The sequence below is a fragment of the Chiroxiphia lanceolata genome, chromosome 7 (genome assembly GCF_009829145.1).
Source record: "Chiroxiphia lanceolata isolate bChiLan1 chromosome 7, bChiLan1.pri, whole genome shotgun sequence".
NCBI classification, from domain to species: Eukaryota; Metazoa; Chordata; class Aves; order Passeriformes; family Pipridae; genus Chiroxiphia; species Chiroxiphia lanceolata.
In genome coordinates this window covers 16,042,824-16,064,593 of record NC_045643.1, presented here as the reverse complement: position 1 = coordinate 16,064,593, position 21,770 = coordinate 16,042,824, and the positions used below count along the sequence as shown (strand labels likewise).

Genomic DNA, 21,770 nt, shown 5'->3' with positions numbered 1-21,770 from the left:
TTCTGTTCTTTGCTTATGCTTTTCTTTTTATTGGCTTATTTTCTTACCCTAACTACCTATCATACTTCGATTTTCATTTTGCTGTGGCAACTTCCACAGCCTGTATGGTGCAATGGATTTTACAATGATTCTTTCTTCCTTATAAACCCCCAAATTATCAGCACTTTCTCTAAACACTTGATATGCTGTCACTTCTTACTGCACTCATGTGCATTGCTGAGTAAAAACTGGGTTTTCATTTCAAAAAAATTATTATTTTCGTTTCTACTGATTCAAAACATGAGAACAAAACAGCAAATTCAAAATATAACCTGAGTTGTTGATAAAAAATACTAGATTATCAATTTCCTAACTGATACTTAACACAAAATGTAGAAATGTCAGGAAATCACAAATGAACAGGACAACACACATCCAAAGTAACATGTAAGACAGCAAGAAAGAATCTCATTCAGACTGATGCACAGGGTGACAGGTACCTCGAACTGTGGCAGGTTCTGGCTTTTTTGGCACAGTTATGGGTATAGGCTCTTCCAGAACACCTTTCTTGGGCACCTTGGGCACTTCAAAGATATTAGTATATTTTAGTTCTGTGAGCACTGCAGATGTATATGAAGCAATAAGACAGTCAATAGTAATATTCACACAATCTGTTCTGAGAAAGTGCTGTGATTACATTCAGTCATCAGTTATGCTTTGCTTCAAAGCTGTGGAATGACCAGGGTGCCAAATACATCATACAGGAAGATGGGAATTCTGGGTTTGGTCTTTGTTTCTCAGTCAAGGTGGAAATGTAGAAAACATATGGCTTCTCAGTAGCAGATGATCAGGGACTTATGGAATCCTACTGTATTTGTGCATCAGCCATATATAATGCACAACTAGTTTAGCATTGTAACAATTTTTTAGGAAATTAGCATTTGCTTTATCATTACCACCTTGTTTTTTCCTATCAATTATTTCCATTCTTTACATATCCTCTAAAGTTTCTGTTTTCCACAGTTCCTGTCATTTAGATTCTATTATTTCAGAAATATGTATTTCCATCTTCTTTTTGACTATATTAATGTGCTAGTAAGATAATCAGTAGATATATGCAGTCTTTTACTAGTAAATCTACCTCATGCACATTGACATTAACTTACTTTTAAAGAGGTAGATAACTGATATTGTCACTGTCATTTGTTAGAAATTTCAGGGATACAACATTTTGTTCTTTAAACTTAAGACTTATTTTCAGGCTCTTCAGCAGAAAAACTTTATTCTGCTTAAAGTAAACATTCAGTAACTGTTTATTCTGAAACTTTACAAAAATATCAGAAAGCTGCAGATATTTTTCAAAGAATGGAATCTAGTTTTTCTGCCATTTTTTTGACACCCTACATTGCATTTCATATTTTTAGGCACCTATCTCCAATAGGTCATCATCAGAAAAATTAGTTGAACTGAAGTCCAGAAGAGCATGACGTTTCTTTCTAATTATGATACTAAGAGTGATGATCTGTACCTTTGCCTGGTGGTGGTTCTGGTTGTTTGGGTACAGCAATGGGTGGCTTTTCCTGTGGGACATCTTTCTTGGGCACCTTGAGCACTTTAAAGATATTATTTCCTCTTAATTTCAAAGTAAAATTGATAGAAAAGATCATAACACTTGAGATAAAATCAAAGAACTTAGATATTTCTAAACATTGTGACATTCTTCTAGTGACTGGATGGTTAGTCACACGCACAAAGATAGTTCAGCAGAGGCTAAGGGTAGAGGACAATTAACAAATCTTAGAGAAAAGAAGGGATAGCAAATGAAAATACTAATCTATACACTAAAATAAAAAGTAACACTCTCCAGAAGATATACCTTTAGCTTGTGGAGGTTCTGTTTTCTTTGGCACAGCCACAGGTTTCTTGGTCACAGCCACAGGCTTTGGAGGAATGACTGCTGGCACCTCCTTCTCGGCCTCTTCCTCTTCAGTCACCTCAGGCACTTAAAAGATATTAGATGCTTTTACTTGACTGAGCTTAAGATCAGCAAAGAGTCAAATGGCAAGCAGCAAAGCAGGAAAGTAAACACTTGATAGAGTACCAAGGAGTCCTTTTCAGTTAATCACTCTTACTTCAGGTGGACTGCTCACAGCAAAGAACCCAAGTACGAGGGAGGGGATCCTGGTGAGCCCCACCCTCTCTTGTAGGAATCTACTGATGCATAGAGGCACAAAATGACCAGATGCTGCTCTCACCCCTCCCCACAGAGTGCAGAGGGGCAAGGAACACTCAGTACTGCAGCAAAAAAATCCAGAGGGCATGGAAGGCTCTTTCAGAGCACCACCATATACCTTCAGCTGGAGGAGCTTCTGGCTCTCTAGGCTCGGCTACTGGTGCCACTTCTTCTGGTGCTTCCACCTCCTCTTCCTCTTCCAGGACCTCAGCCTCAGGCATCTCGGGCACTTCAAAGATATTAGTGCGTTTCATTTCACATTGTTGAAAACACATGCCAAGTAGGAACAAAAACCAGGGCAACAGAGACACAGAACATCACAACACCAGCTCAAAACCTCACACACCCATGCAGCACTCTTTCCCCAGCACACACAACCCTGACAGTCTCAGTCAGGAATCAGAGACAGCCTAAGAGAGGGTAGGACAGTGCTTAGGAGAAGAAGATTAAGTATCTCCTTTGTTAAGTTATCCATGAAGACAGGTACCTCTGGGTGTTGGAAGCTCTGGTGCTTTGGCAGTGGCCACAGGTAGTTTTTCCTCACGAGTAACCTTCCTGGGCACCTCAGGTGCTTCAAAGATATTAGTAACAGTCAGTTTTATACAATAAAGAGGAAGACGCACAATGAAACATAGACTGCAGATGCACTCATAAAAGTAACCAAACGGGCCTCACAACATCAACCCATGTCTCTCTCTCTCTCTCTCTTGCTCTCAGACACACAACACCTCACACAGCACAGGAGGAGTGATGCCTAGTGAGTTCTGTGAGAAAACTGTTGGCTATGTTTAGGTACAGCTTGAGGTGTGAATTAGGACACTCTGCTCTGTATTTAGCAGCCTTCCCTCCATGGGAGGAGAGACTGTCATTCTCAGCCCCACTGGGATCTGGCTTTTCTCTGGGACCAACCCCAGCCCATATCTAATCTCTGCCATTCCCCATGAATCTGCTGGTGCTTGAAATTCAGCAGTCTGGGTAGAGACAGGGTGAGGAACACAGTAGTTCTCTTTTCTCCCTATTTTTGTCCTCTATTTCTGTTCTTTGCTTATGCTTTTCTTTTTATTGGCTTATTTTCTTACCCTAACTACCTATCATGCTTTAATTTTCATTTTGCTGTGGCAACTTCCACAGCCTGTATGGTGCAATGGATTTTACAATGATTCTTTCTTCCTTATAAACCCCCAAATTATCAGCACTTTCTCTAAACACTTGATATGCTGTCACTTCTTACTGCACTCATGTGCATTGCTGAGTAAAAACTGGGTTTTCATTTCAAAAAATTTATGTCTGTCATAAAAACTACCTGAGTCTCTCTAAAGACTCATGTAGACACTCACTGACAATTTAAGATAACAGAATTAGCCAGTCATATGAAAAACTTATGATAAATTGCTAAAATATATTATTTTCGTTTCTACTGATTCAAAACATGAGAACAAAACAGCAAATTCAAAATATAACCTGAGTTGTTGATAAAAAATACTAGATTATCAATTTCCTAACTGATACTTAACACAGAATGTAGGAATGTCAGGAAATCACAAATGAACGGGACAACACACATCCAAAGTAACATGTAAGACAGCAAGAAAGAATCTCATTCAGACTGATGCACAGGGTGACAGGTACCTCGAACTGTGGCAGGTTCTGGCTTTTTTGGCACAGTTATGGGTATAGGCTCTTCCAGAACACCTTTCTTGGGCACCTTGGGCACTTCAAAGATATTAGTATATTTTAGTTTTGTGAGCACTGCAGATGTATATGAAGCAATAAGACAGTCAATAGTAATATTCACACAATCTGTTTTGAGAAAGTGCTGTGGTTACATTCAGTCATCAGTTATGCTTTGCTTCAAAGCTGTGGAATGACCAGGGTGCCAAATACATCATACAGGAAGATGGGAATTCTGGGTTTGGTCTTTGTTTCTCAGTCAAGGTGGAAATGTAGAAAACATATGGCTTCTCAGTAGCAGATGATCAGGGACTTATGGAATCCTACTGTATTTGTGCATCAGCCATGTTTCATTAAAGACTGTGTGTTCTGTCCTGGTTTAGGTAGTTACTGTCATCTTTTTACTTGTTACTTGGATAATATCACTATTTTTATCCTTCACGTTGACTTCACCTTTCTTTTTCTGTCTTTGCATGTTTCCTCTCTTCTTTAACTTATCACATTTTCCCTCTATCATCTCCTGTCTTCCATTCTAATCACTAGATGTTGCTTATAAGTATTTCCTCTTATATTAATTTAATTTTTTTTAATGATTATATCAGTGCTTTGAGGCAGTACTTCACAGTATTTCGGATGGAGAGAATCTGGTGGCAGAATGAACGTTTTCTCATAGAATTTTAGAATCATTTAGTTTGGAAAAAACCTTTAAGATCATCAAGTCTTACTATAAACCTAACACTGCCAAGCCCCATTAAACCATGTACTAAGCTATCCCTACTAATAATGTGAACAACTGTTTACGAATTCATTCTCTTGTTAGCATCTTTAAGTTTTTGGCATTTTTTCATAGACATGAGTTCATCATATCTGCTTGGTATGTCCTAAACCTAGTACAGCAAAAGTTTGTATGGTTTTAGTTGAGGAAATATTTGACACCGCTGCACAGCAATTCATATTTGGTATATCTCTCACATTTTTGATATCAAAGTAATCAGTGAAAGATCAATTTGAACTGAGATTCATTAAAAACCCTCAACAACACCCTTCCTTACGATGATAATAGTGGTGGCATGTACCTTTAGGAAGCGAAGCTCCTGTTTTTTTAGATACAGCAGGGGGCAGTTTCTCCTCTGGAACAGTCCTCTCAGCCATCTCAGGCACTTCAAAGATATTAGTGCATTTAATTTTACAACAACAATACAACAATGTAAGTACAGAGACTGAAACACAGAGGACAACAGAAATGTTCTGAAATAACAAATTAGCAGACGCTCATATTCAGTGCAATTTGTTTAGCAAGCATCATTTAAAACAGATCCAGAACGATAGACAGAACAAAAGATGTTAAGATTATACTTAAGAGAAGACTAGGTGTGCTTGTCGTGTATTCATGATAACATGCAGACTGATGGAGCGTTTGATTTCTCAGGAACAGTTAGAGGAATTTTCTGTTCTGGGAATGCCTTTCAGGCATTGCATATTTAAAGATATTAGTTATGTTTATTAAGCTTTAAAATGAGCAGTGAAACATAACACACTCAAGAGAAGGAAAAGAGATCCTATGCATAAGAAGAGGTACCTTTAGTCTGTGCAGCTGCTCGCTTTTTAGGTATAGCAATATGTTCTTGCTTTTCGGCCAGCTTGGCTGGTGGTGGTTCCTCCGGTGCCAAAACAAGGTCTGGTTCTTTGGATGCCACTTCAGGCTTTGGTTTTTGAAGAGGTGTAGAAGATTCTAGTTTTTGGGGTGCTAAAACTGTTTCTGGTTCCTCAGGCAGTATGACAGGCTCTGGCTCGCAGGGTGCCACAACAGGCTTTGATTTTCTGGACACTGCAAAAGGCTTTGGCTTTTGGAAATCTGCAGCAAAGTCTGTTTCCTCAGCTGCTACAAGTTCTGTTTTTTGGGCCAGCACAAAATGTTTTGTTTTGGGGGGCGCCAAACCAGGCTTTGATTTTTTGGTTGATTCAACTATCTCTGACTCCTCAGACACCACTGTGAGCTTAGGTTCCTTGGGGGCTATAAGTGGTTCTGGTTTCTGAGGTTCCAGAACTGGCTTTGGTTTTGAGGGCATCACACCATGTTTTAACTTTTGGGGTGGCACATCATGCTTGGGTTCCTCAGAGACCACAATAAACTCTTGTTTCTCAAGCACTACAACATGTTCTGGTTCTTGGTGTTCCAAAACAGGCTTCTGTTTTGGGGGCATCACACCATGTTTTAGTTTTCGGGGCTCTGTATCAGGTTTGGGTTCCTCAGATACCACAATAAACTCTTGTTTCTCAAGCACTACAACATGTTCTGGTTCTTGGTGTTCCAAAACAGGCTTCTGTTTTGGGGGCATCACACCATATTTTAGTTTTCGGGGCTCTGTATCAGGTTTGGGTTCCTCAGATATCACAACAAACTCTTGTTTCTCTACAGTATGTTCTTGTTTCATTACAACTTGTTTCACTACAACATGTTCTGGTTTTTCGTGTTCCAAAACAGGCTTTTGTTTTGGGGCCATCACACCATGTTTTAACTTTTGGGGTGGCACATCAAGCTTGGGTTCCTCAGATACCACAATAAACTCTTGTTTCTCAAGCACTACAACATGTTCTGGTTCTTGGTGTTCCAAAACAGGCTTCTGTTTTGGGGGCATCACACCATGTTTTAGTTTTCGGGGCTCTGCATCAGGCTTGGGTTCCTCAGATACCACAGCAAACTCTTGTTTCTCAAGCACAACAGCATGCTCTGGTTTTTGGGATGCCACAACAGATTCTAATTTTTGGGATGTCAAAACAGTCTCAGGCTCCTCAGATGTCAGAAAACGGTCTAGTTTTTGAGTTGCCACTACAACCTTTTGCTTTCGGGCCACTTTAGCCACTTCTGGTTCTTGCAGTTCCACCTCTTGAGGCTTTGCTTTTGGGGGTCCTGCAATGGCCTTTGGTTTTCGGGAAACTGGAACAGGTACTTCCTTTTCCGGGAAAGTTGTCTTGGCCACTTTATATACATAAAAGATATTAGTTCTAAATTTAACAATGACACTGACAATCATGCCAAAATTAAGTCAATCATAAAACACAAAAACATATGATATTATGAATATATGACATTTTGGCTTTTTTCCCTTTTCTCTCAAGTGTACACACACACTCCCCCCCTCACAAAACTCATGCCCTCATATGGATGTACACACATGCACTCATAGTATAACTTAAACAGTAAGTAAAATCCATGATAATTTCAAGCAGAATGGACGGGACAAAAGATGTTAATAGTACTGCAGGCAATTAGCTGAAGATACTTTTAAGAAATATCAGTGATGGCATCTAGTTTTTCTTGACGGAGCTTCTGGAATTTCAATCATATTGATATCTTCTGCCCTCAGCTACTAGAATGGGTATTTTCTTTTTTTCTATTATAACTTTGAAGATATTAGCTGTGGTTGTTTTCATGAGCCCAAGCAGGTAGAACAATAAGAATAATCGAAAATTGTAAGAAGAAATATAAAATACGGACAATTCAGACACCCAAGATTTGCCCCTATTTTTCAAAAACAACCATGTATGTCTGTTTCACACACACATGCAGGTGGATAGAACAAGTATAACATAGAATCTCAGAAAACAGAAGGCCTGGGTAATTATAATATTAAAGAAAAGAGGAAAAAGATTGCTTTTGTTATATTGTTAGTGTTGAAATTTACCTTCTTTTGGTAGAGGTTCTGGTTCTTCAGGTGCAGCCTCTGGTTCTGGAACAACCACAGGTTCTGGTATTTTAGGCACAGGTATTTTCTTTTCTGGAACAACTTTCTTCGGTACCTCCGGTTCTTTAAAGACATTTGTTTGTTTTAGTGTTAGGAGATTGAAGAATAGGAATTAAAAAGGCAACAATAGGCACAAGGCAAAAAATAACACATCATCATATAAAACCCCAACCCGATAAATGGTCTGGGTTTTTTTTCCATATTGTTATTTGCACACCATTAGTAGCTGTTGTCGCTTACTGGGATCTATTCACAAGTGAAGAAGACAACACAATCTGTAACAGTTACAAATATTAGAGTATAAAAAAAGCAGATAACACAAACTTAAGGGTAGTGTTTAAAGAAACAGATTAAAGATCGTGTGCAATCTCATCACTATTGAACATGTACCTTTAGTAGGTGGTGGAGGTTCTGGTTTTTTAGGAACTTCAATGTGTATTTTTTCTTCTGAAATCACTTTCTTGGGCACCTCAGGCACTTCAAAAAAATTATTAATTTTATTTTTATGCATTTCAAAGATATATCTGTAGCATTCAGACACTAAGAAAACGTAAATCTCAGGGACATGAAAAGCATCAGTGGTTTTGTACGTGAACATGTAATTTACCTTTGCCTATAGAAAATTCTCTCTGCTGCCTCACTGAGGTACAGATACAAAAACTACAATTCAAACAACAAAAATATTTTATAATACATTTATAATAAAAGTAAATTACCACCATGTTGAAATAGTACCCTAGACAATTAAGGGGTTTTCTTGTGTACAGCAGCTACTTTTAGTCAGTGGAAGTTCTGGTTTCTTTGATAATCTAACTAAAGCCTTTTCTGGGACCACTTTCTTTAGTATCTCAGGAACATGAAAAATATCAATAACTTTATACTATGAGAATTTTATAAACAAAATTAAAGCATAACAGCAGATCACTATTAGTGAAAGCACAACTACAAAGAACGATTTTTATTACACAACACATTTGTTCACTTGAAAAAACTTTGACAACAGAAGAAAATGCTAAGAGAGGTCTTAAATACTTTGTTCTATATTGTTAAAGCAATAAAAGAGTGATTTTTTTGATTCTGTTACTTTTGTCATAGTGTCAAGTATCTTTAGCTGGTGTAACTTCTGGCTTTTTAGGCACAGCAACTTTGAGTTTTTGTTCTACAACTACTTCCTTGGGTCCTTCATGCCCTTTAGGGAAGAGATTACTTTCAGTTATTACATGGAATTTTACAGTTGCATTCAAAACTGTTCAGCAGAATTGCAAATATTCTTAATAGACCCTTTGATTTGACATATTTATTGCCTTAGGGTTATTTTATGCCCTTGTATAATCTGAGGAGACACCTCAAAGTCTTCTGGAGTGTCATCTTCTACACTAGATAATTTTTCTGTTTTATTCAACCATTTCCTGAATCTCTATTTCCCTTAGACATTGTCCATTTTGTATTCCTTGTCACATTCTTCTGTATGTGATGGCTTCATGATATCAATTTTTCATCTATGCATGGAGGGTTTTCTCCTCTATTGGACGTCTGTATCACTATCCTATACTCTCTTTTGGGGCTAATTTTTCATTATCTGTCAGAAGTATTTCACATCACAGAGGCCCTCTTTTCTCCTCTTCTCTTAAGATTTCTCCTGTTGTTCTCAAGTGTCAGTCTCATCTCTGCCCAGACACATCAATATTTCTAACATACTGGTACACTGATTACAGCAACAAATCAGAAAAAAGAATTTTCAAAACAGTAACATATATAGTAACTGTGGGCACAGAAAATAAAAGTAACAGGAGAACACAAACAATCAAATAACTAATCTGCACAATCAAGGTTCTTTCCCTCTTCCAAATTTTAGTTTTCTGTAGTGCAACATACCTTTGGCTGGTGGTGGTTCTGTTTTTCTAGGGACAGCAGTGGCTACTTTCTCTTCTGGAATTTTCTTGGGCACCTCTGGCACTTTAAGGAAAACAGCATTCATTTTTTTAATATTTAAAGCATTTAAAATTATTAAGAGGAAAGAGTATCACAAGAACCACATCAGAAAGAAAATAAACAAAAGACATAAAAAGAGATATGACATGCAAACAATGTTGTATACTATTACATATTACTAGGATTTTTATAAATTAGTTTTACTATAAACACTAATGCCCAAGAGAAAGAGAAATCTCATCAGAAAGTTATAATTACTGACATATAAGATTTAGATAGTGTCACTCTTGGCTTTTTAGCACAGCAACATCTATTAATTTCTTAGGTACCTGGACACTTTAAAGAAATTAATGTAGTTTTAAAAATTACAAAAATAAAACATCCATTACAAAGAAATAAGACAAAACAAATAGATATATAAGGATGCTTTGGCAACAGTTACAAATTCTGAAAAGTCTTCATGGTTCTATCTGGCAAAGAACAAGTCTGAACTGACTTTTTGTCATGCAGTGGGGACGTGCCACACAAACTTCTGGTTCAGACAGAACTTTTGGAATACCAGAAAGAATTGTAACAACTGGTTTCTGTGCCAATTCTATTTCACAGTTAAATCCATTGACCCCTAAGTTTAACATGAGCGGTGTGAAACAGGAAGTACACATACTTCTTGCTTAAGTACTGATAGAATTTCTGAGGTTGCTCATAGTACCCACAAAGTGAAAATGCTTGTTCTGTAAATCTCACTGCATGTTAACTCAGTCAGAGTTTTCCTTTTTTCTAGTCCCTTTTTGTCTAGGTTATTTTTGGCTACAAGAAATAGATAAACTCAACTAATTTTTAATGTTTTGACAACAACAATACAAGGGACAGATGAAACTTGTAGAGAAAGGAGTTTGGCAGATAGAGCTTCTGGCTTTTTAGGCAGAAGGACAGGTTTTTCTTCAGTAATAGTTTTCTTAGGCAATTCACACACTTGGAAGGTATTTACTGATTTTAATTTTATGAATTAGACACAAGTTAAGAAACAGACACATGGACACATACAACACAAATGCCACAAATCTGATGCAAGTGGACCATGATCTATTAAATCAGAAACTGTGTAAGAAGCAGTAAAGATGTTTATCAGCAAAAGACCTCAGTTCTACTAGGTTCTCAGAGTACCTTTAGATGGTGGAGATGCTGGTCTTTTAGGCACAGGAGTAGGTCCTGGTTTTTTAGGCACAGGAGTAGGTTCTGGTTTTTTAAGCACAGGAGTAGGTTCTGGTTTTTTAGGCACAGGAGTAGGTTCTGGTTTTTTAGGCACAGGAGTAGGTTCTGGTTCTTTAGACACAGGAGTAGGTTCTGGTTTTTTAAGCACAGGAGTAGGTTCTGGTTTTTTAGGCACAGGAGTAGGCTCTGGTTCTTTAGGCACAGGAGTAGGTTTTGGTTCTTTAGGCACAGCAACAGGCACTTCTTCTGGACGAGCTTTCTTAATGACCGTGGGTACTTTAAAGATATTAGTTCATTTTAAGGATAGAAAGATAAATCATAAAAAATCTCAAGCTTTTTGTATAAGTAGGGTACTAAAAGAATGAATACAAATATTAATTACTTTGAACAAGAACTAAACCATGAACATGAATAATTTAATTTTCCTGGAGTTCATGACTTAGTAAATTGCAGGAAGAGATGATGAAGATATATACCTCTAGGTGCTGGAGCCTCCTCTTTTCGTCGAACAGTAGAAATTTCTTCTTCTATGTGCATCTCCTCATACACTTCATGTACTTGAAAGATATTAGTTTAAACACTTAAATTAACTTAGAACATATTCAGAAAGCTAGACAATGTATAAGATAAAGAACAAATATAAACAAATATTCAAGCTCCTCTTAAGGTACACAGGTCTATTTTATATCCACCAGCAAAATGAGGATGCTTTCAAATAAGGAATGAAAAAAATCTCTTATTCTACCCTGATATGACTTCTGCAGCTTGTCAAGAGAAAGATGTGTGGTATGTCCTAAACTGAGCTAATATTTTGAGTGCAAGAGGCCTTGTCTAAGCTCTGTCACTTTTTATTTTTATTTCTTTTTCCTTTGGGCTAATCTCAAGTAGCAGCTAATTTTCCCCTTGAGAACAATTAATTTTATACTGTCATAACTAACCAAAGCTGCTAAGTAAACCTGAGTTCATGATAAGCAGAATGCTCTTAAAACAATTAAAAATTTATGTATGAAAACATTTTTTATCCTTCAAATCCCACTCAAAATTTCTTGTACCTGTAAAGTGTGAAGGTTCTTCTTTATGTGGAGCAGGAGGTATTTTCTCTTTGTGGACAGCTTTCTTTGGTACTTCAGGAACTTAAAAATATTGGTTTATTTTAGAAATTTGCACTATGAAATAAGTAATACAGTTTCTTAAAACAACAAAAAAGTTCTACTAGAACAATACGAAAAATACACCCTATTAGGCTGTGAATACAACTCAACAACTTTGCCTTCTGGAGTTCATTGTTTTTCTTACTCCTAGCACTTCCAGGTCTGAATATGCTCTTCTCTCAAAAGATAGTAGGATTTTTTATGCTTGGGTTTCTTATTAGTTTGTTTGGTTTTCCTGTGGTTTTTTTTTTTTTTAATGGATTTTTGTTGTGTGGTTTTTTTTGTTTGTTTGATAGGGTTTTCTGTTGGCTTTGTTTGTTTGTCTGGGGTTTTGTTTGGTTTGGGTTTTTTTTAGGAATTTTGACAATCTAAAGGAGTTTATTTTTTGAAATTTCAAAATTACCCATAAAAGCAAGGCAAAACTCCAGTGCAATTAACTAATTATTATGCTTCCAACATCTATTGAGTTCTTTAGTGCTGGATTTCTACTACAAAAATTATGTTGATATGAAAAACCTTTTGTGGCTCTGTATTTTGTCCCAATTTAAAGTATTACCTTAATCTTGACTTTCCTAAAGTCCCTGATATGACTGCAAAGACTCCTTCTGCAAACAAGCTTCTGCCACAACGTTTTAGATTTTTTTCTAATATACTGTCAAAGTATTTTAGGAAAAAAAAATGAGACATGAAGTAAAAAAAATATAAGGCTAATCCCTGGCTCTACTAATGAGTCTCCTGTCTACTAAATTTCTTTGTCTAATTTAGTCATTCTAAATTTTAAATTCTTGGAGCAGAATGTATCAGTCTGTTTGAGCAGCTGCTAATAAAAGACAGAAATAGGAACTATAAGGTGTCTGACACCTTGTTTTGTTGTTTAAGAAAAACAAGCAAGTTGGGTTTCTCACTTGGTACCTCACTTTCAAAAGAGGTTAGAGAAAATCCATTTGGAGAACTTGTACCTTTAGCTGGAGGAGTTTCTTCTGTAGGTACAGCAGCAGGTATTTTCTTAAGTGGGACAGTTTTCTTTGTCACTGCAGATACTTCAAAGATATTACATTTTTAAAAGAACATTATAATATACAAAGTGTAAGTAACAAAGAAGCAATGACAGACACATAGTGTCTAAGGAAACACGAGAATGAACACATTTAATAGCAGATTAGCACACAGATGGAATGATGAAGATGAATAACTAATTTGTAGGGAATGTGTTGCTTTACACAGCTTGAAGAGTTGGTGTACCTTTAGCTGCTGGAGCTTCTGGTTCAGTAGGAATAACAAAAGAGACTTTTTCTTCTGTTGGAACTTCTCCATAAACTTCAGGTTCTTTAAAGATATTAGTTTATTTTACATATTTTAGTATTAATTACAAGACAAGAGTAGAAAGACAACTTGTAATACAAAAATGCAGACAAGTATATGGACAAGGAGCTGTTTGAACATAAGTCATTCATATATCTCAGTTCAGCCTAATCATTTACCAATGCCTGCTAGAAGTGACCACTCCCAATCAATACAAGTATATACAAATGTTTAATTTTAGTTTCTAGTTACTTAGTTTCATGTATTAGATAGAGTTTGTAACTGAATTTCATATGTTCTCATTTGGAGTTAACTATCTCTATCTCAGCTCAAAAATTGGTTGTTGCTTAGGATGGCTCTTAAACCATTATCTACCTAAGTTCATTTCTTTGCTTCAGTGTGATTAAAGTGTTTCCTGAATCAGAAACTCAGTTTCTCTCTTATTTACATTTCTTTCTCTTATTTTCACTGGAGAAAAGTTTAGCATTTTTAGAATGCTAAACTCCATTTTAAAATTCAGTTTAACATTTTAAATTTTAAATTTTTAAAATGCTGAACTACATCTAAGTTTGGGGAGAGAGTTGGTTTAAAAGTCATGGATATAAGTTACTTCTAAATATTTTTAAAAATTAATTGAAAATATCTCATATTTCACAGAACAATGTAGGGCATGAATTGATATATTTTCTGCAATTTACTGTTTGGTAGATGTGTAATTGATGTACCTTCATAGAAAGGAGGCTCCTCTTCTCTAGGGATAATGATGGGTACTTTCTCTTCAGGGACAGCTCTCTTATGAAACTCAGGAACTTCAAAGATATTAGCTTTCTTTTAGTAACCTCAGAATAATTTGTCATTTTTAATATCCCAAAAAAAAAAAATAAGCCCAGAAAACTAAGTCCCTTTGAGGTCTCAAATACCATGCCTTTTTGAGAATGAAATACAATACAGTTCTAGAATTGTCTTGATGGAACAATGAATTATGTGAAGAAATTTATAGTTTCTGCTCTCAAAGAGCATAATCCATTTGCTTTCCTCACTGAATTGTCATGCTTTCCTTTGGATAGGTGTAACAACTTTAATGACTTAAACTTACTGGCTCTTGCCCTATTACTTCAGCAATTTCATGACCCATATATTGGTTTCAAAATCCCAGTTTAAACTAAATTCACAACTATATATTACAAATATAAAAGCATTGAAGGTTTACATACTGGTAATGTAACTAGAAATACCTCCTCAGCATGTTTTCATTCATAATCCAATGATTTACTGTCTAGCACAGGTCTGAAATATTTGCCTCAGAGTTTACAGTATATCACTGAGAGCTGAATTTCCACTTGAGACTGGGTACTCTTGCAGTGGTGTAAAGGACACAACAATCATTTTAGAAGATGTTAGCTAGAAAAAATGGCACAAATACTTCCATAAGATCTCATACCAAAGCCTCCTTTACCTTTCTTTGGTGGAACTTCTATTTCAGGTGTACGTGTAGGTTTCTTTTCTTCAGGGACAGTTCTTTTGAGAACGTCTGGCCCTTTAAGATATAATTTACTTTTAGGGGTTCCAAAGCTATTTGGAAGAAGTTAGAAAGAAGAAGAGCAAATCTAACAAGGAAGATTCTTGAAACATCAAAGAATTAAATACTTCCTGAAAGAACATCTATGTTAATTTTGAAGATTAGACAAAAGAACAATGTTTAAAAATACATATTCTTGAAAGATTCCTTTTCAGAAGAAATAAAAATATTCTTTCTTTCTGAATTACTTTCATGTGCAGCTTAATGACAAAACACTCATTTTTTAAAGTGACTCTCACACGTTTTCAACAAATGACTTGAAACGAACAGGCAAAAAATATTCAGTTACAAACAGATGAAAAAACCACTGTGGGGACATAAAACACATGCAGGTTTCTCAACAAATAATGAGGACAAAAGACTGAAATTAGAGTTCATATACCATGAAGACAACACAGAGGAAGTATACCTTTAGCTGGTGGAGTCGTCTCCTTTTTAGGAACAGTAGGTGGTACTTTTTCTTTTGGAACAGGTTTCTTTGGCACTGCTGGCACTTTAAAGACATTGGTGGTTTTTTAAGAATGTTTGCAGTATGAATATTATGCAAGAATAGAAGTTAAACAAAAAACAAGCAATGCAAAGACTCAGAAATCTTAGCAAAACACAAATATATATATATATAATACATATATACATGTACATAATACAAAATAGGCCACCTGTCTGGACTAGTTTGCTTGGATTCAAATAGCTAGAGTTTTGGTATTCAATGAAAGAAAAACACTGCTGTTGTTGGGTAAATTCTTGGCTAGGATAAGCCTTAACAATTAGTTTCATGAACTATCAGCTCTAAATAACGGCAGCTGGGAATACAGTAAGGTTTTAATTTCCTATCAACTAAGTCCAAGCCTTTCTGTAAAAACAAACAAACAAGCAAGCAAATCCACTTTTGCCCACTGATTTAATTCTGAGAATTCATAAGAGAAACAACTGTAGAACTTATCATGAAATGAATTCTGGCAAAATGAGTGCTATGAACAGAAAACTACAAAATTCTGGACTAGTACAGTAACTGTACTAGCATCCACTGACAGTTGCTATTCATGACACTTAGGTTTTGTAAAGCCTGATACAGAGAACACCTACTAAGATTGCATACATCCCAGCACATCATTAGGTTAAAGAAAGTTCTACTTTTTTAGGATTCTGCAGGCAGCTATAAAATGTCACATATTGTAAGGGCAAAAATTAAATTTTGCCTCCAGGAAGTAAATTTGTCTCAGTTTTGGTTTGTTAAAGAAATACTTTTTTTTTTTTTTTTTGTAGTAACTTCACTTCTTTGACTGTACTGCGAAAGAAAGTTAAGGATCTAGCAGTCAAATCAGAATAGGTAAATTACTGGATTTGGGGATTCAGCGACACAGGCAGAAGACTTGTGTTTTCAAATGTATCTAATAGTTGAGGTACCTTTGGCTGGTGGAGCTTCTCTTTTAGGAACAGGTACTTTTTCTTCTGGCAGAGGTCTTTTGGGCAACTCAGGCACTTTAAAAGATATTTCATTGTGGATTGTAAATTATTTATGAGGAATTACAACAGATATAAACACAGTAAACTAGGCAATCACTCATCTCATAATTTATGCAGAAAAAAAGCGAGTGGTAATCTCAGAATTCTTGAACAACAAAACAAAGGAGTATCAGCCTACATCTTTTGGTACATTGCAGATGCACTTTCTGTTTGACATGAGGACTCATAATTTAAATGGTGGAAAGGAAAGTTTTACATGAGTTCCAATATCTCTGTAACTCAAAGGAGCTAAACTGGGCAAAAGAATCAAATATCAATGCAAAAGAAATATTTAATTCATGTTGAAGCTGAATTACATCAGAAAATTATAAATTTCTCTGCCCGTGTCATATCTACACTAACTCACTCTTGGGCAGTCAGGTGGGGAACCCTCCCATTTCACTCTGAAGGGAAGAATTCCTTAGGAAGGAGTAGGATAGAAACAGTCTTTGAATTGATTTATCATTACCAGCAACAGACAAACATTGGACTACAAACAAGGCAAAATATAAATAAATACCCATAGGAGGCTTAAGCAGTAACTGGAAACAACACACTATAAGAACAAAGAAATCATGACTTGATTTACCTATAGCTGGTTGGATTTCGTAAGCCTCCTCATATACCTCCTCATATTTCTCATAGATCTCTTCTTTCTCCTTAAACTCGTACTTTCCATAGATATCTTTTTCCTCGGCCTCCTCTGCATATTCCTGTTCCTGAATCTCCCTATATCCCTCAGGTTCTTCAGGTTCCTCATATGCCTCAATTTCTTCAGCTTCCTGAATCCGCTCAAACTCTTCAATGCTTTCATATGTCTCATACTTCTCATACTCTTCATATGTGTATTCATATTTCTCCATTGCAGGGGCAGGAGCAGGAGCAGTGACTTTTTCTTTCCGGACAAGTTTCTTGGATACTTCGGGCACTTTAGAAACAGTATTATTGTTACTATCTGACTTTTTTTTTTTTTTTTTTTTACAGTTAGTCAAGATAATTCACAAAGAACACAAAATGTACACAATAACCACGAGCATAAGTTAAATTATAAAACCATTCTTCTGAAACAATACATATATTATAAAAGATTTTAGAATGAGGAGGAAAAACAAATCTTTGGGAGAAGTAAGAAGAAATATATCTGTACCTTTAGTCGGTGTTGGTTCTTTGGGTTTGGGCACAACAGCTGGTACTTTCTCTTCTGCAACAGCTCTTTTACGCACCTCCGTGACTTTAAAGATACAGATTTTGTTTAGGAATTTAAAAAAACCAAACCATCTTAGAGCAGTATACGTAAAAAAGCACAAGAAACAGAGGTTTATGGTTCTACAATGCAAACATTGAAAATGAAGAGTTTTAACATAAATTCAAGCAGAAATCTCGTACAACAGAGACAAAAGTTAGAAGAAGGTCAAGAGCATTTTTAGCATAAATATTAATTATAAAGACTAGATATACCTTTTGGAGCTGGAACCTCCACTTTTTCAGGGGGAGCAACAAGCACCTTCTCTTCAGGTGTAACCTTCTTAGTCACCTTGGGTACTTTAAAGATAGGACCTAACTTCAGTATGCTTTTGCATAATTTATAAATAGACACCAAGTCAGAAGCTTAGAACAGAGACTCACAAACAAACAAACAAACAATATAGCGACAAATGTAATACAAGACAGAGATACTAAAATGTCCCTTGCTAAACTCAATTTATATGAAGAATATTATCAGTTAATGATAACAGCATTTACAAACTGCAATACCTTTGGCTGATGGAGCTGGCACCTTTTTAGGAACAGGTTCTTTTACTTCAGGAATGGGTTTCTTAGGCATCTCAGGCACTTTAAAGACATTTTATTTTAAGAATGTCATCCACCAGTAGTATGAGAAAGAGAACACAAAACATATACAAACAGACATAATGACATAAGAACTGATCTGCAGAATGTATTTTTAAAAGATGATACAGAAATTAAAGCAAAAGACACTTTACATCCATAGGCATACTTCTTGAAGATGTAAAATCATTTTAGAGCTTTTTTTCAGCTAGGAATTCGACAGGCACTTTGAGACATCAATACAGAAAGGCAGCACAGACACAAAACTAACATAAATAACAAACAAAATAAACTAGATGGAGACATTGAATGAAAATAACAACACATTGTTTTCCTAAGTATTAATTTATGTACCTTTTGCTGGAGGAAGCTCCAGTTTCTCAGGAGTGGGTACAGGAATTTTTTCTTTTGGGACAGGTTTCTTAGGAATCTCTGGCTCTTTAAAGATATTATTTTGCAAACACATTTTAAAATTGCTTTCAGAGCAGTAAAAGCATGAAAAACATGAAACAAGGTAAAAACATGAAACAAGACAACAAGCTCCCCCAAAAAGATTCTTAAGATTTATGTAAAGCTTAGAATAAGAAATAAAGAGGAATACTAATGAACACAAAAGATGTCATGAGTAATTTGCAAGAAAAGATCGTGTACCTTTTGTTGGTACAGTTTCTTCTGGAATAGTTTCCTCTCCTTCTTCCTCAGGAACAAAAATGGGAACCTTTTCTTCAGACACAACTTTCTTTGCCACCTCAGGCACTTTAAAGATATTATTTTAAGAACTTTACTTTCACAACATCACAAAGAAAAATTCATAACATAAAACTCAGGGACAGCAATTTTAACATAACAACAGTAATAAAACAGTAAAAAAAATAGGGGAAACTCTATTAGGTATTTTTTGCTCCCTGGCAGCAGCAATGTGCAACTTGGCTACAAGGATTATATGAGGAATAGCTATTTTGCCCAATTTTTAATTCCACAGTGTTGTTGTAAACAGAAAATATTATCAAGATATGCTACAAACCAGACGTTAAGGAAGATTATTAGCATCTAGGGGTTTTTTTTAACATAAAAACCTTCCAGTGTCTGCTTTCCTAAAAATCTCCACTGCTCAGGTAGAATTTTGCTTGGCACCATATCGTGGCCTTTGCAATAGTCTGCCTCCTCCTTGAATTTCACATTTAGGGTATATAATCTGGTTATTTCTACAGTCAGTTTTGAATTGATTTTATTTTTCTATAAGTTTAGCTAAAAAACTTGAGAATTTAGCATACTCTCAAGGTAAACATAAGAGTGATCTCCCTGAATTGAAAAATTTCCAGGTAAAAATAACATTTTATTTCAGATAGTGCTTTTCTGTTTCAACAAAATTTAAATTATTTGAAAAAATTAGTTAAATTAATTTTAAAATTAGTTAAAATTAATTAATTTAAATGAAAATTAATTTAAAAATTAGTTCTGAATTATAATATCACAATGAATTATTTAATTCACAGTGATCATTTAAAAGGGAAAAAAAGCAAGTCATTCAAGGCTTGATTCTCAGCCTGCTGAAACCAATAACAAAATAGACAATCAAGCCATGTCTGAGCCCTAGCACTGCTCACTACAGGGAAGCAGTGGAGTGCCAGAATCAAGAATTTGACTTTACGTGAGTATAAATTGAATTTTAAAATTAGATTTCACTGAAATATGAAAATAAGAGGGAAAGGAATTATCTGCATACAACATGATGTGATATACCTTTAGATGGTGGAATTTTCTTTACTTTAGGAACTGCAACAGGTACTTTTTCTTCTAGGACAGCTCTCTTGGGCACCTCTGGCACTTTAAAGATATTGTTTTGATAAGAAATTTTTAATTGCTTTTAGAACATCAAAACTACAGAAACCACAGAACAAAGGCACACAGACCAAGAAGAATAAGAAAACTCCCCTCAGAAGGTTAATTAAGATTCACACCAAGCTTAACAATGAATGGAGATGAAGACCTTAATGAATTGAACAAAGCTCTCATAATCTTCAAGAAGGAATGATGTACCTCTTGCTGGTATCTCTGGAACATTTTCCTCTTCCTCTTCTTCTTCAGGAGCAAAAACATGTACCTCTTCACTGGGAGGTCTTGGTATTTCTGGTACATTAAAGATAGTGTTCAATTGTAGAAAACTTGGACACAACATCAGAAAATGAGAGACAACTCACACAGAAGCTAAAGAGTATGAATTAGCAAGTACATTTGTCAGAAACTGCTATAATATTTCAATTACATTCTAATAACAAACATAAAGAAACAACAAGAAGCATCGTCTACATGTTCATTTGTAAGAATCAATACCTTTGGCTGGTGGAGGTTCTGGCTTTTTACGTACAGGGACAGGTACTGTCTTTTCTGGAACTTTCTTGGGCACTTCAGGCACTTAAAAGACATTTTTGTTTAAGGAATTAATTTTCAATGTAAGATAAGACATGGTAAAAAGATAAGATAACCACACATTTATTGTAAAATCTAATCATGTATGAAAGTTAGCATAATTTTATCCACAGATTTATGCACATATGTAAACTTACAAACACACACAGACTACAGCATTACAAATTGGTGTTGTAAGGCTAAGGAGGAAGCTTGCTGTTTAGGTACATTGTATATCTTTTGAAGCATCTGTTTTTGAAACAGCAAGTACTTTAAAATTATTTAGAAATATGAGATCCAAAAGACAGAGACAATACAATACACAAACACAGACATTTTCAAAGCACAGAAAAAGCGTAGCATCCATGACAAACAGACACAGTCACAGTGTTCTGATCAAACATAGGCCAGTGAGTGGTTCAAACACACTGAGCTGAGGAATGGGATTGTTACTGGCAGATTTCTAAAGCTGAAGAAACAAAACTAGAATCACAGAGGTGAACCAGAAACTGGTGTATACCTTTGGCTGTTGGAGGCTCTTCCACTCTTTTAGGCACTGGGACAAGTACCTTCTCTTCTGGCACAGGTTTCTTTGGTACTTCAGGCACTTGAAAAAATATTATTGTAGCTTAAGAATTTCATTTTTGAACCATACCGTAAAGAACATTGATATAAATCAATAAAGTGGAATGACAAATTACTGTCAAGACTAGAAAACTTTCTTCATTCTACATTACATTAAAAGAGGAAAGATGAACATAGACTGACTTTTTAAATATTTTTGTAACACATTCAGTCAAGAGCTGATATACCTTTGGCTGGTGGAACTTCCTTCTTTTTTGGTACAGGAATAGGAACCCTCTCTTCTGGAACAGGTTTCTTTGGCACTTCTGGAACTTATTAAGATATTATTGAAAATTGAGCTTGGCATGAGAGACTAAAACAAGGTGACATGCAAGCCAGTCACACTAAACAATTAAACACAAACAAAAAGAACCACAATTCTTAAGAGTAACAATTCTTTTACTATCCTAGCTTTTAAAACAAGTGAGAAGATAAATTAACTTTAGAGAATCTTTCGGATCACAGGTAATTACAAGTGCATTTACCTTTAGCTGAGGGAGCTTCCTTCTTTGGCACTTGGACTTTCTTTTCAGGTACAGGTTTCTTTGGCACCTCGGGCACTTCAAAAACATCATTTTGGTTAAAAAATAAACCAC

General features: G+C 35.6%; 1 protein-coding gene across 1 annotated transcript in view; it reads right to left on the bottom strand.

The window, feature by feature from the left end:
* The window catches only part of TTN (titin), a 241,520-nt gene that overhangs the window by 113,630 nt on the left and 106,120 nt on the right, over positions 1–21,770 (bottom strand). Inside the window, exons 132-156 of the mRNA XM_032694032.1 lie at positions 21,660–21,734; positions 21,363–21,446; positions 21,071–21,157; positions 20,476–20,556; positions 20,182–20,271; positions 19,885–19,968; positions 18,793–18,897; positions 18,496–18,579; positions 18,067–18,144; positions 17,770–17,853; positions 17,459–17,542; positions 16,901–17,239; positions 16,213–16,287; positions 15,215–15,298; positions 14,683–14,763; positions 13,952–14,035; positions 13,167–13,250; positions 12,884–12,955; positions 11,826–11,906; positions 11,250–11,330; positions 10,959–11,049; positions 10,726–10,748; positions 9,505–9,585; positions 8,020–8,106; positions 7,570–7,692 (exon numbers count right to left, since the gene is read on the bottom strand). Coding sequence (XP_032549923.1) covers positions 7,570–7,692; positions 8,020–8,106; positions 9,505–9,585; positions 10,726–10,748; positions 10,959–11,049; positions 11,250–11,330; positions 11,826–11,906; positions 12,884–12,955; positions 13,167–13,250; positions 13,952–14,035; positions 14,683–14,763; positions 15,215–15,298; positions 16,213–16,287; positions 16,901–17,239; positions 17,459–17,542; positions 17,770–17,853; positions 18,067–18,144; positions 18,496–18,579; positions 18,793–18,897; positions 19,885–19,968; positions 20,182–20,271; positions 20,476–20,556; positions 21,071–21,157; positions 21,363–21,446; positions 21,660–21,734 — 2,322 coding nt within the window. The remainder of the gene's footprint in view (positions 1–7,569; positions 7,693–8,019; positions 8,107–9,504; positions 9,586–10,725; positions 10,749–10,958; positions 11,050–11,249; positions 11,331–11,825; positions 11,907–12,883; positions 12,956–13,166; positions 13,251–13,951; positions 14,036–14,682; positions 14,764–15,214; positions 15,299–16,212; positions 16,288–16,900; positions 17,240–17,458; positions 17,543–17,769; positions 17,854–18,066; positions 18,145–18,495; positions 18,580–18,792; positions 18,898–19,884; positions 19,969–20,181; positions 20,272–20,475; positions 20,557–21,070; positions 21,158–21,362; positions 21,447–21,659; positions 21,735–21,770) is intronic.